General features: G+C 41.9%; 1 protein-coding gene across 2 annotated transcripts in view; it reads left to right on the forward strand.

Annotated features, from left to right (window-relative positions):
• LOC126262679 (WW domain-containing oxidoreductase) overlaps positions 1 to 12615 on the forward strand; it is a 196519-nt gene that overhangs the window by 50363 nt on the left and 133541 nt on the right. For both annotated transcript variants that reach the window (XM_049959455.1, XM_049959454.1), the window contains one exon: positions 3886 to 4081. In XM_049959455.1, coding sequence (XP_049815412.1) covers positions 3886 to 4081 — 196 coding nt within the window. The remainder of the gene's footprint in view (positions 1 to 3885; positions 4082 to 12615) is intronic.

Genomic DNA, 12615 nt, shown 5'->3' on the forward strand with positions numbered 1-12615 from the left:
TTTCAAAAGTAAATTTTCATGTGAGAACTAATTTAATTAAAACTGGTGTCTGACAGAGTGATGGACTCTCTCCAGTTCTATTCAGTTGTGTTTTAGGGAACGTTGTCCAAGAAGGGAAAAGGAATTAGCTGGGGAAGGCTTACTGAACAAAGTTAAAATTGAAGGTTCAGAAAACAGTGTTAGAATCAACTGTCTTGCATTCAACAGTGACCTGATGACCCTGTCAAGAAAGAGAGAGAGACTACTGTAGAATAGATAAACATGCTGGAGGAACAGGCAGAAAAAGTTAGCCCCCATATTTCTTTTGAGTGAACAAAGTACATAACTAACAGGAAAGGCTGGACTTGGAGAAACTAAGAAGTACGAGGGTGGTTTGAAAAGTTGTCAGAACCGAATAGAAAAAAAGCAGTTACATCACTGAAACTTTTTATTATTTTTAAATGTTGTCTCCTTGTAGATTAATGCAGTTGGTCCAATGATGTTCCAGTGTCTTGATCCCATCTTTAAAATGAGAGCCTGCAAAATAGTTGTCAACTCTGGCTATCAGTTCTTTGTTTGAAGTGAATCTTCAACCACCAAGAAAAATTTTCAGTTTTCGGAACAGATGAAAGTCTGATGGAGCCATAGCAGGTGAACAAGGCAGGTGTGGCAACAATTCATACCTTAGTTTGTGTAATTTTGCCATGGCAATGGCACGTGTGTGCGGGCGTGTGTCAAGAGTCGTGGCACCCATCATGCAGATAATTTTTTCATTTCTAATTCTTCAGTTAAAATGTTATATATCCTTTCAGATGACATCTGGCAAGTGTGAGCAATTTCACGCACTTTCAAATGGTGATCCTCCATGACCATTTTGTGAACTTCTGCAATGATTTCTGGAGTAGTGACACATCTTGGCTGACCACTGCGTGGATCATCATCTAAGTTCTCCTGACCAAATTTAAATTCATTTGTCCATTTGGCAACAGTTGAATATGAAGGAGCAAAGTCCCCCAGTGTATTCTGGAAATCAGCACGAATGCCCTTTGCTTTCATACCTTTCTTTACAAAGTATTCAGTCACTGTTCGAATCTCAATTTTTTTCCATCTTTGCAAATCACTACGTGAAAACAACAATAGAGCCACATCACTGCCACAGCTCTCTTCCAAGCACACTGATGTGACATGTGTTTACAGGCAACAGTCCAATGAATATCATGTGAACAACTCGCGCTACCACTGATCTCTCGTGGTGATTCCAAGAACTTTTCAAGCCACCCTCATATGAGTGCAAGACCCTTCTGAAAATATTGTGTTTTCAGATAATAAACAGGCAATATAGGCTATGAGGAAGAAGTAGGGCTGCAGCATTACAGGAGAGCATCCTTAAGTTGATATACTTCTGCCAGGTGCCGGGCCAATAGCCTTTCTCTCTTTTTTTTTTCCACTCAATCTGTTCTGGTAGGTGGCTCAGTTGTTACAGCCTGTGAAAATCAGTTGTCTCAGTCAGTTTATAATCTAGCACCCTGTTTAACTTGTCACAGTTTATCAACACAGTGCTGACAAGAGTAAAATACAGGGTCTCCCGAACCTTTTGAGTCAAACTGAAACAGGTTTCTATGGGTCCACAACTGATTATATTGAGATTGGGAACCAATGGTCAAAAATTTGTATTTATTGTGTTATGGATATACACTGCATAACAACAGTGTAGCTCATAGTAATTGTTCAAAGAGACAACCACGAGTCTTGTGCATGTATTGCAACAGCACATGCCATTCTCCCACAATCTCGCAAAGGCCCCAGGTGACTGTTGAACACTGGAGCAGGCAGTTGGTGATAAACAGTGTAAATCATAAACATACTGTATACAACTTAGCTCATACCATGTGTCATGTAATGATCATAAGCATCACATCAGTGCATTAACCTGGCCACATGCACACAAGTATCCCTGGTTTCAGTTGCCCATTGCATCAGACAGTTTGTGACGTGACTATAGTGAGTTGTGTTACTGTATACAGTCAAAGATGGAACGTTACTCATTATGAGAGTTGGCAGATATGCATTTCATGTACAGTGAGTGTGGTGTGCGTACTGTAAGACCTTCCGTACACACACCATTAGATTATTTGACTTGTCGCTCTAACAAAGTAGGCGTCAGCAATATGTCTCGTGGTCTTATTGTGGTGTGTTTATCTTCTGCCATTAGGTCAAACAATAGAAGTGTCACTTGCACACTTAGAGTAGCAGATTGACGGTGACCAACTTTAAACAGAACTTGATTAATTTTCACACACATTTATTAAAATAATAAAAAGCATAGAATTACGTAACTTGATTCTGGATGCTGTTTACAATTGACAATCTGAAATTCCTTTGGTCTTGGTACGTTAATCTTATTCTCACATATCTCTGACACTTGACAAAGTGTCTATACATTTATCTTCATGGCTATGTACAGGAATATGACAATCTTATTAGGCGCAGACTGAAACTTGACTATAGACTGGCACAGACTAATGCAGACTGGTACAGACAAATCAGACTGACTAATCGGAGGTCTGTACACTCGTTATAATACCTCGTGTGTTCATGTATCACTGCGCGAGTGTGATCCGCGAGTAGAAAAGGTTCTACGTTAGCAGCAATCTCATTGGCTGCGTTACATATTAATACGTGGATCAGCGGAAGCAGAATTTGGTCCGTCTCTAAGGCAGTGCCATCTCGTAGTGCGGAGACCGATGAGCACTGCGCCTGCGCTGTTGTGCTTAGCGGGGCGCGCTCTAGTGGGAAAGTTGTGTACGCGCTGACTACACGAAACTATGTACACAACAGTGAGGCAGGATGTGGTGTCTGTAAATCAGCACAAATGTGCAGAGAATATTTTCCCAACAGGGGTACTAATTGGAAGAAGTCTATCTCCATGGATACCAACTTTGAGGACACAGTGTTGGATTGTGTGGCCAACCATCCAGCAACAAGCACCCATCAGTGTGCCCATGAAATGCACACTTGGAAGTAAAAGTGTGTAGAGTACTGGTGGAACAACTATTGCATCCCTATCGTAGAATATGTGCAAGCACTGGGGTCAACAGATAGTGAGCCCTGCATTCACTTCTGTCAACGGTTTATCCACCACAGTGCTGTAGAGCATAACTTCGTACAGTTTGTATTGTTTACAGAGAAGGCCTCATTCACCATTGATTGTGTTTTTAACAGTAACAGCAGCCATTTCTGGAGTGAGGAAATATAGGTGGGTATTGTCCAAGCTCACCTAATAGGATCTTATTTGCTGCTTCCCTGTTTCACTGGTCCGTGTTACCGGGTGTTCCTGCGAGATGTGCTGCCACAGGTCTTGGAGATTGTACCCCTTATTGTCCACATAATGATATGGTTTCAGCACAAAGGTACACCAGTTCACTTCGATGTTAATGTCAATGAGTACCTGAGCAATACATACTCTCATCGTTGGTTTGGAAGGAGAGGTCCTGTTCCATGGGCTGCACGAGTGGGGTTACGTCAAGCATTGGTGTGTGAAACCTCCTTAGAAGTGGATGAAGACCTGCTGCTAGAGTCCAAGCTTTGTGTCTCCTGGCACAACAGACACTAGTGATCTTTGAAAGAGTGCGGCAGAACTTCATACACCGTTGCCATGCGTGCATTGAGACTGGCAGTCATCACATTGACCAACTATTATGAGCTATGTTGTTGTCATGCGGTGTATGCTATGTATGTCCATAACACAACAAGTATGCATTTCCAGCTGTTGGTTCCCCGTCTCAATAAAATCAATTTTTTCATCCACTATCACCCATTTTAATTTCACCCAAAAGGTTTGAGGAACACTGTATTAGTGTCTATGTCAAGTATTTAAATACTAATCTGCACTTTTTGTTTTTGTAGGCTATGAAACAGCAAGATCATTAGCATTCCATGGATGCATCGTAGTATTTGCTTGTCGCAGTCAGTCGAGGGCTGAGGCAGCTATAGCAAAAATTCAAGCTGAAAGACCAAATGCTCGATGTAATTTCATTGAGTTAGATCTTTGTTCACTGGCAAGTGTGAAGATGTTTGTCGTCAATTTTAGACACATATACCAGTAAGTTTAATTCTATACTTTTATGTTTAATCATTTTTAGTACCTAGAGACTGAAAGCTATGATTCAAATTTGGCCATAAGAAGTGTCTCGCTGCTTCAGCAAGTTGGTCCCTGTAGCATGAAACAGGTTCACATATGCCTATTTCTCTGCTGCCTGTTTCTTGTGAACCTTCTGCTCTGTAGCTAATAAGTTGAAATCATAAAGGGAAATTTATGTGCAATATATTTTAAGTTATAGTGAAGTATTCTGTTACTGTAACACTTGAAGCAGGTGGTCTATTAAAGCAACCATCAGCATTGTCCATCTTCATCTAAATCCTTTTAGTTTCGAGATTAGTAGTAACCTCCTCCTCATGATAGTTATTTAAGCCAATACATAAGTCACTACCACTGATGCGGCATCTTAACTTGCAGCTCACATTCAATTCTGTTCCACATACTATGTGCACAGATCTTCAGAGTCTTTGAGAGCATCATAAAGGAATAAAATGCTATGCTTTCAAATTGTGTCAATTGAGTTGTAATCCTTCGCAGTGACATCTTTCGAAAGCTCATTGTATCTAGGAGTTTAAACAGCTGACTGCTCGTAATGGTAAAGTTTCTGCTATATATGTACAAAAAAACTGAATCCAAAATCTTCCGTAAGTTGGCAGAATTTACACATGTACCAGAAGGTGGGTCAAGTAGTCTGCAACAAATTGAACACTGCTGTGGAATCTCATAACATAGAGCACAAGGAGCTGACAACACCCTCGAAATGCCATTCCATGTATTTGCAGTAAGGGTGAATATGGTGGTAAAAGTTTTTTTTTGTAATGCTCTCAATCTCTGCATCTAATAGGAAGATTTGCATTTGTGAAAAGCACACTGCTTCAGAAAAGAGCAGTATTCTGCAGTAGCAGTTTATGGTAGCCTCCAAGAAAAAACCCACACCATATTTATTTGTTTCATTGTATTAGTATAGTAACTGCTTAAAAAAGTGAAGTTGTGCAGAAAGTATATTGTTTTTCCTATAGCTCTACATTGCTCAAAACGTATCGATCATTGCTGTTACAATACTTATCTCATCAAGCAATTAGTTTTGGAAGTTGTCACTGACTGTTCTTATGTAGCCGTTTGCTGCCAACTGATCTCACAGATTAACGTGTGTGCTGTCATCACAGAACGTAAAACATCAACAATAAGAATTTTATCTTTCATTAAATTTATGCATTGTCTCAAACTGTCCAAATATACTCACAATATGTAGTTTTTACTTTATACTTAAACTACCAAAATTTTCGCCATTGCGCAAAACACAAAAACAAAACCACATGCGCGCGCGCCCGCACACATGGTTACAAATCTCCAGAAAATCCAGTTACAAAAATGACAATATTAGTTAGAATACTAGAAAAGGATAATTGCTCTCACCGTATAGCAGAGATGCTGAATCGCAGAAAGGCAAGCAAAGTTTTGTCCAAATAGGTCTCCATCAGAATTAGACAATACACACACACACACACACACACACACACACACACACACACACACACACACACACACACACACAATTCTGTTCCACATACTATGTGCACAAATCTTCAGTCTTTGAGAGCATCATAAAGGAATAAAATGCTCTGCGTGGTGCGCGCGCAACCACAATCTCTGGCTGCCAAGGTCGGACAGCAAGCAGCAGCACGATTGGAGATGCAAACTGAGTGTTGTGGGTAAGGAGGAGGCTGAGGGGGGGAGAGGGAAGAATGCAAGGTTGGGGTGGAGGACAGCAAAGTTCTACTTGTGCAAGCATACAGGAACGAGGTTGGGAGAGGGTAGAGCAGCTAGGGCAGTCAGAAGAGTAGATGGTTGGCAGGGGGGAGGGGGCAGTGAAAAGGAGAGAAGTAAGAAGACCATGGGTTTGTTGATGGAATAGAGGGATGTGTTGCTTGAATAGGAATAGGAACAGGGAAGGGGATTGCTGGGTAAAGGCCATGAGGATTACGGGAACGTAGGATTTATTATAGGGAGATTTCCCACCTGTGCAGTTCAGAAAAGTTGGTGTTGTTGGGAAGGATCCAGATGGCACAGACAGTGAAGCAGTCATTGAAATACATGGCAAAGGCTGGAACATGTTTAGTTTCAATTTTTTGCTTGAAACTCTGCCTTCTCGCAATGTAACTTTATGGTTTCTTAAAATTTCATTCTGATGATGACATCATAGAGGATCAAAATTTACGTGAATGTACCAAACAGTTATTTTCACCCAGTTCGCTGTGTGATTCTTATGTTTAAAACTATATGAAATGAAGAATGTCGCATTGGGCAGCGTGGTCAGCATCTGGGTGGTCCAGCTGTTTTCTGCCCAGTTTGTTGGTGGCCATTCATGCGGACAGACAGCATGTTGGTTGTTATTCCCACATAGAATGCAGCACAGTGGTTGGAGCTGAGCTTGTAGACCATATGACTGGTTTCACAGGTAGCCCTGCCTTTGACGGGATAGGTGATGTTAATGACCAGACTGGAGTAGGTGGTGGTAGGAGGATGTATGGGACAGGTCTTGCATCTAGGTCTATTACAAGGGCATGTGCCATGAGGTAAGGGATTGGGAGCAGGAGTTGTGTAAGGATGGATGAGTACATCGTGTAGGTTTGGTGGATGGCGGAGTACCACTGTGGGAGGGGTATGAAGGATAGTGGGCAGGACATTTCCCATTTCAGGGCACGACGAGAGGTAACCGAAACCCTGGCAGAGAATGTAATTCAGTTACTCCAATCCTGGATGGTACTGAGTCACAAGGGGAATGCTCCTCTGTGGCCGAATGATGCGATTTTTGGAGGTGGTAGGTCACTGGAGAGATAAGGCACGGGAGATCTACTTTTGTACAAGGTTGATAGGGTAATTATGGTCTGTGAAGGCCTCAGTGAGCCCCTGGTATATTTCAAGAGGCACTGCTCATCACTACAGATGCAACGGCCATGGGTGGCTAGGCCTGTGTGTAAGAGACTTCTTGTTATGGAATGGTTAGTAGCTTTCAAAGTGGAGTGATTGGCAGGTTTGATATGAATGGAGATACTAATGTAGCCATCTTTGAGATGGAGGTCAACATCGAGAAAGGTGGCTTGTTGGGTGGACGAGGATGAGGTGAGGTGAATGGGTAGATGATGTTGAGGTTCTGGAGACAAAGATGTCACCAGTCAATCTGAACCAGGTAAGGGGTTTGGGATTCTGGGTGATTAGAAAGGATTTCTCTAGATGACCCATGTATAGGTTGGTAGAGGATGATGCCATGTGGGTGCCCATAGCCATACCCCAGATTTGTTTGTAAGTTATGCCTTCCAAGGTGAAGTAATTGTTGGTGAGGATATACTTGGCCATGGTGACTGGGAAGGAGGTTGAAGGTTTGGAATCCATTGAGCATTGGGAAAGGTAGTGTTCAATAGTGGCAAGGCCACTGAGTGTAAACTGCTGCTTGCAGTCTGGCCTTGGCAGCTAAACACTGTGGTCGTGTGTGTGTGTGTGTGTGTGTGTGTGTGTGTGTGTGTGTGTGTGTGTGTTTATTGTCTAATTCTGATGAAAATAAGGCCCGTTTCGTCAAAAGTTTCGTTTGACAGTCTTTTTGTTGTACTTATCTGCGACTCAGCATCTCCGCTTTATGGTGAGTAGCAACTATCCTTTTCTATGAACACAGTTTGATGTTGCATAGCGCCAGTGTGGTTTCACGCCGAAGGGAAACAGATGAAGGGAAGCTGGTCACACAAGTAAGTTATCATCCACTACCGAACATGCAGGCGAGTAAGCAGGAACAATGATGAGTGATTCGATTTTTGGCGGTGGAGGGAGTTGGAGACCGTGAAATGTATCGACGGATGAAGGCTGTGTCGTTCCAGTGTTGTGGAATGGCGCAAACAATTTGTTGAGGCGCACAAGTCACTGGAAGACAATGCTTGTCTTGGACAGGCTCAGCATGTCATCACAACGGAAATTGTTGTGGAAGTGAATGCTTTAGTCTTGGACAACTGCAGAATCATCGTTGATGAGATCTGTCAGGTACTGGGCATTAGCATGGGTACCGCGCACATCATCATCCATCAACACTTGAACTTGAAAAATCTGTGTGCAGTGGATTCCTCACCAACTGGCCACCGAACAGCACAGTACTCAAATGATGCTGTCTTGAGTCATCTGCAATGCTATCATGAGGAGGAATACAGCTTTCTGTCATGTATTTTCAGAGGTGATGAAACATGGTGTCACCATTTTGAACCGGGAAGCAAGCATCAGAGCAAGCAGTGGAAACATGCAACTTCACTACCTCCAAAGAAATCAAAGGCCGTGCACACCAGTTCTGGTAAGGTCATGATGTCCTCCTTTTTTGACCACAAGGGCCCACCGCTTGTTAATTTCCTGGAACGGGGAACCACCATCAATGCCCAGCATTATCAAGCCACTTTACAGAACCTTCGACAAGCCATCAAGTTGAAACGCTGGGGCATGCTGTCCAGTGGCGTTATCCTCCAGCATGATAATGCCCGCCCACACATGGCCAATGCGGCGAAGACAACATTGCAGCAGTTTCGGTGGGAACTGCTGTAACATCCACCGTACAGTCCCAACCTTTCACCATTTCACTTTCATGTGTTTGGACCTCTAAAACAAGCTATTCACGGGCGTTGATTCGCAACAGATGACGAATGGGTGTGGCAAGCTTTAATTAAAGTCTTCCAGCGAGGTCAGAGCATATCTGCCCCTTGGCTCCTACAGAATTATTTTAGATTTTATGCATTATAAGAAAGATCACTCACCATATTTTACACTTCACTCTCTGGTTTTTAACATTTGAGATTGGCATCTCAGTTTTACAGTTGTGTACACTGATGGATCACAACAAGGAGACTCCCTTGGCTGGTCTATAGTGTTCACCAACCAAGTCCTTAGGATTTGCCTTCCATGCAAATATACTGTATTTACCGCTGCTCTCTATGCAATCCTGAAGGCACTGGAGCAGATGAGACGTGTTCAGTTTCTCATCTGCTCAGATTCCGTTAACATCCTACCACCATTATGATACATATACCCGGCAGAGACATTGGTCTGGCTAGAGTCCAGAGCAGCTACAAAGATAGGTGTGATGTGCATTTTGCCCAGAGAGAGAGAGAGAGAGAGGGGGAAAATACATTGCAATGCTGCCAGTTGTCTTCTGTCATTTCATGCACTCTGACAGGTGACGGTGCTCTAGCATACTCAACGTGCCACAGTGAACAGCATTCTTAGTAACATGAACACTTACATGTACCTGCACGCACGCACGCGTGCCCCCCCCCCCCTGCCCCACACACACACACACACACACACACACACACACACACACACACACACACACAAAATTTTGTCAATAATCATGACGTAGCTTCTTTCTTTAAATACTGTCAATGTTTAACGTTTCGTGTTTTGAACATTAATAATCCAGTTTGTTAAACAAACAGATTTTTGCGTTGATTACATTAGGCATCTACAGTGATTGAATATATTTAAATCTGTTTCAAGGTGTAAAAATGCGTGATATCAGAAACATATCATTTAATGGGTTACTAAAAGCTGATTTCTTTCATTGTGCAACCTAATACAGCATTACAAATTATATATTTAACGAAAGATGTCTTATGATGAAAACCACATGAGGCCAAAGATGAATACTCATGTTATTAATAATTTTTAATGCAGATGCAGAAACAATCATGCAAACAAACTCATAAGCACCAGTAATTAATACTTACATACTTCGCTGTAATAAATCCATGCCATCATCTTCGCGGTCTCCTGTAGCTGAAATACACTCAGCAAGTTTTAGAATGAAAAGTTCCATAGTCATGTCCCTACCAATGTCTGTATCGTTCAGTTTTTCTGCCTGTATTACGCAAGCTGTCGATGCAGATTTTGACATACTGTGTACTGCCAACGTCTGTAGTTATAAATGTATCATTCTTTTCCACAATATAAGCTTTCACATGAAGCCTATATCTGTTCAATTGGATTGTAATGATAATGGTATGAGGGTAATCTAACAATATGGTGTCCATGCTGCTTTGCAATTTCATCTATCTCATAAACTCGTTTGCAAACTTTAGGGCACTGACAAGAATGAACAGTTCTGTTCTGCTATGTGATGAACTATGAGGTACTCAATTAGAGGACATCCATCCATTAATATCTGCCATTTTGGAATTTGTTGTTGGATCTTCGTTCACTTGGGCTGAGTCAATACGTGCATTATCAACTGAAGACGCATGGGTATACGACAACAATTGTGCTTTAAACCATCATTTGAAGACACACTGCACTCCATTTCAGAATGGGAATCCTCAGAATTCTTAGCCTATGATGCCTTAAAAATTAGCTTACTCTGGGGAATAAAGTCAGTTTCTGCCAATTCAACTTGAAGTACTATAATTCTATTATTCTATTACCATTATCAACTGGAAGATGGAGTTGAATTGGCTGCTTCGGGCAGCTATGGGGTCAGACATGGGTCTGGTTCCTGTTGATGCTATTGGTAGGTGGGATTTCATAAGATACATTCTGCATCTCAATAGGAAAGGGGACAGTAAATTGGCTGGGTTGATAATAAAATCCTTAATGGGGTGCTGGGGGGGGGGGGGGGGGGGCGCATTGAAACTCATGAGAGTATTTCTTTTTTTAGGGCAAGATCAGTCTTCAGTGATACAACATTGAAAGGTATCAAGCATAATAAAAAGCTTCGACAGGCAGGCACTGTAGATGTTAAAATGTCACAAGATTCTTATAAAAATACAGTGTGAAATGATGTTAGTGTATTGCATCAGAATATTAGGGGATTAAAAAACAGTAGATCATGATGCACAGCTGGTTACAATATATGACACAGCTCCAAACAGTAATGCAAAACAGTCCTCCAAAATGTTGTGTTCAATTCATGATTTAACGATTGCAGCAGTTACACTGGGATGAGGTGTGCTGGGAACCTGATGCTAATTTAAAATACAGCTTAGTTCATGAAACAAGTGTGAGTATTCTTGTTTGCTTATAAGATTTAGAAGCAGAGAATGCAGTGGATGTACTGTGCCCATCAGAACGTCATATTACCGTAGATATGAAAAATATAAATGTAAGTGGATATAAGCTTTCAGCACATGCAAGCAGAGACAATATGGGAAGAGGAGGAGTTGACATATATGTTAACAGTCACCATAGCAAGAAATCAATCAAGACTGCAACTAGGAGTGCATATTGCACTGAGGGCTCAACCCCCTGCTCACAAGGGTAGTCATTCTGACTGAGAATCCGGAATAGGCATAGGAGAGTGGAAAAGGTACATGCTGGCTAGTCAAGGGTCGCCAAGCAAGAGAGGAAAGCCGCCGGCTCTGCTCCCTGGCATGACCACGTCTCAGGCACCATGTAACCCTTCTACTATGCACCCCTATTGGCCAAGAATCATGAACAAGGTCCACCTTAAGGTGTCCCTTCTTCAGCAGTCCTACTGTGGGAGCAATGATAGCTCAGCAACACATGCTAAAATTGTGGACCAGCTGCGACCAGTTTCTACAGCTGCTTGGCTCTCGATAAGTACTGGAAACCTTTCAAGGAAATAAACTGTTCTCTATAATTTTATTTTTTTTTAAGTTATGCTTTCTACTCCATGCAAGCAGGTGGTCTCCTCTACACTCATTCCCCTTCTGCAGGAGTAAGTTTATAATGATAGGACTGTGTACTAAGAGCGATGGAACATTAGGACTTCCTTGAACAGGCATGCTGAGAAGCCTTATGAACGAAGGGTGAAGGGAGGGGGGAGATTACTTGTCTTGTGAATTTGTCAATAACTAGGGTGATTTACACATGGTTAAATTTGATAACAATTGTTATTATAAAAATAAGTGAAGAATTGATAAAGCTTTACAATGTGTAGATCAACAAGTTTACATTGAGTTAAAATGTTCATGTTTCTGATCTTGGTTTAAGTCCCTTGTGTTATGGATCAAAATATATTCATCACAACACCATGGCATCACCATGTCGTGCTTTGCGCAGAGAGGAGTGACATGGTTGGTGCGAAGAGATAGGGCATGTAGTGGTGACGGCGGAATGCTATGGGCAAAACAGAGGCGGCGTAGCTGTGGTGGCCTGCAGGAAGAAGTAGGCCTCTGCGAGTAGCTGCAGGGCGCAGAAGTGCCACCCTGTGCAGGGTCCTCAGTATTGTAATATCCCGTCTGGTGTGTCTTAGAGGAGGGCTCAGTGGAAGTACTCTTAGAGCAAAATATTTAATATGAACAAAGTTGTGTGCATAGTAATAATCAATAATAAAATGATAGTTCTTGTCTTTGTCCAGTCTCTTGTGTTCAGAGGAATGTTTGCATTCCATATTCTACTTAGTGACTACAGATATTTTCTGCTTAGTTTTCTCCACTTGTATTCTTATAACATTCAGAGGAATGTTTGCATTCCATATTATAGTGAGTGACTACAGATATTTTATGCTTAGTTTTCTCCACTTGTATTCTTATAACATTTGAGACAGCAGCATT

This window comes from Schistocerca nitens, chromosome 6 (assembly GCF_023898315.1).
Source record: "Schistocerca nitens isolate TAMUIC-IGC-003100 chromosome 6, iqSchNite1.1, whole genome shotgun sequence".
Lineage (NCBI taxonomy): Eukaryota > Metazoa > Arthropoda > Insecta > Orthoptera > Acrididae > Schistocerca > Schistocerca nitens.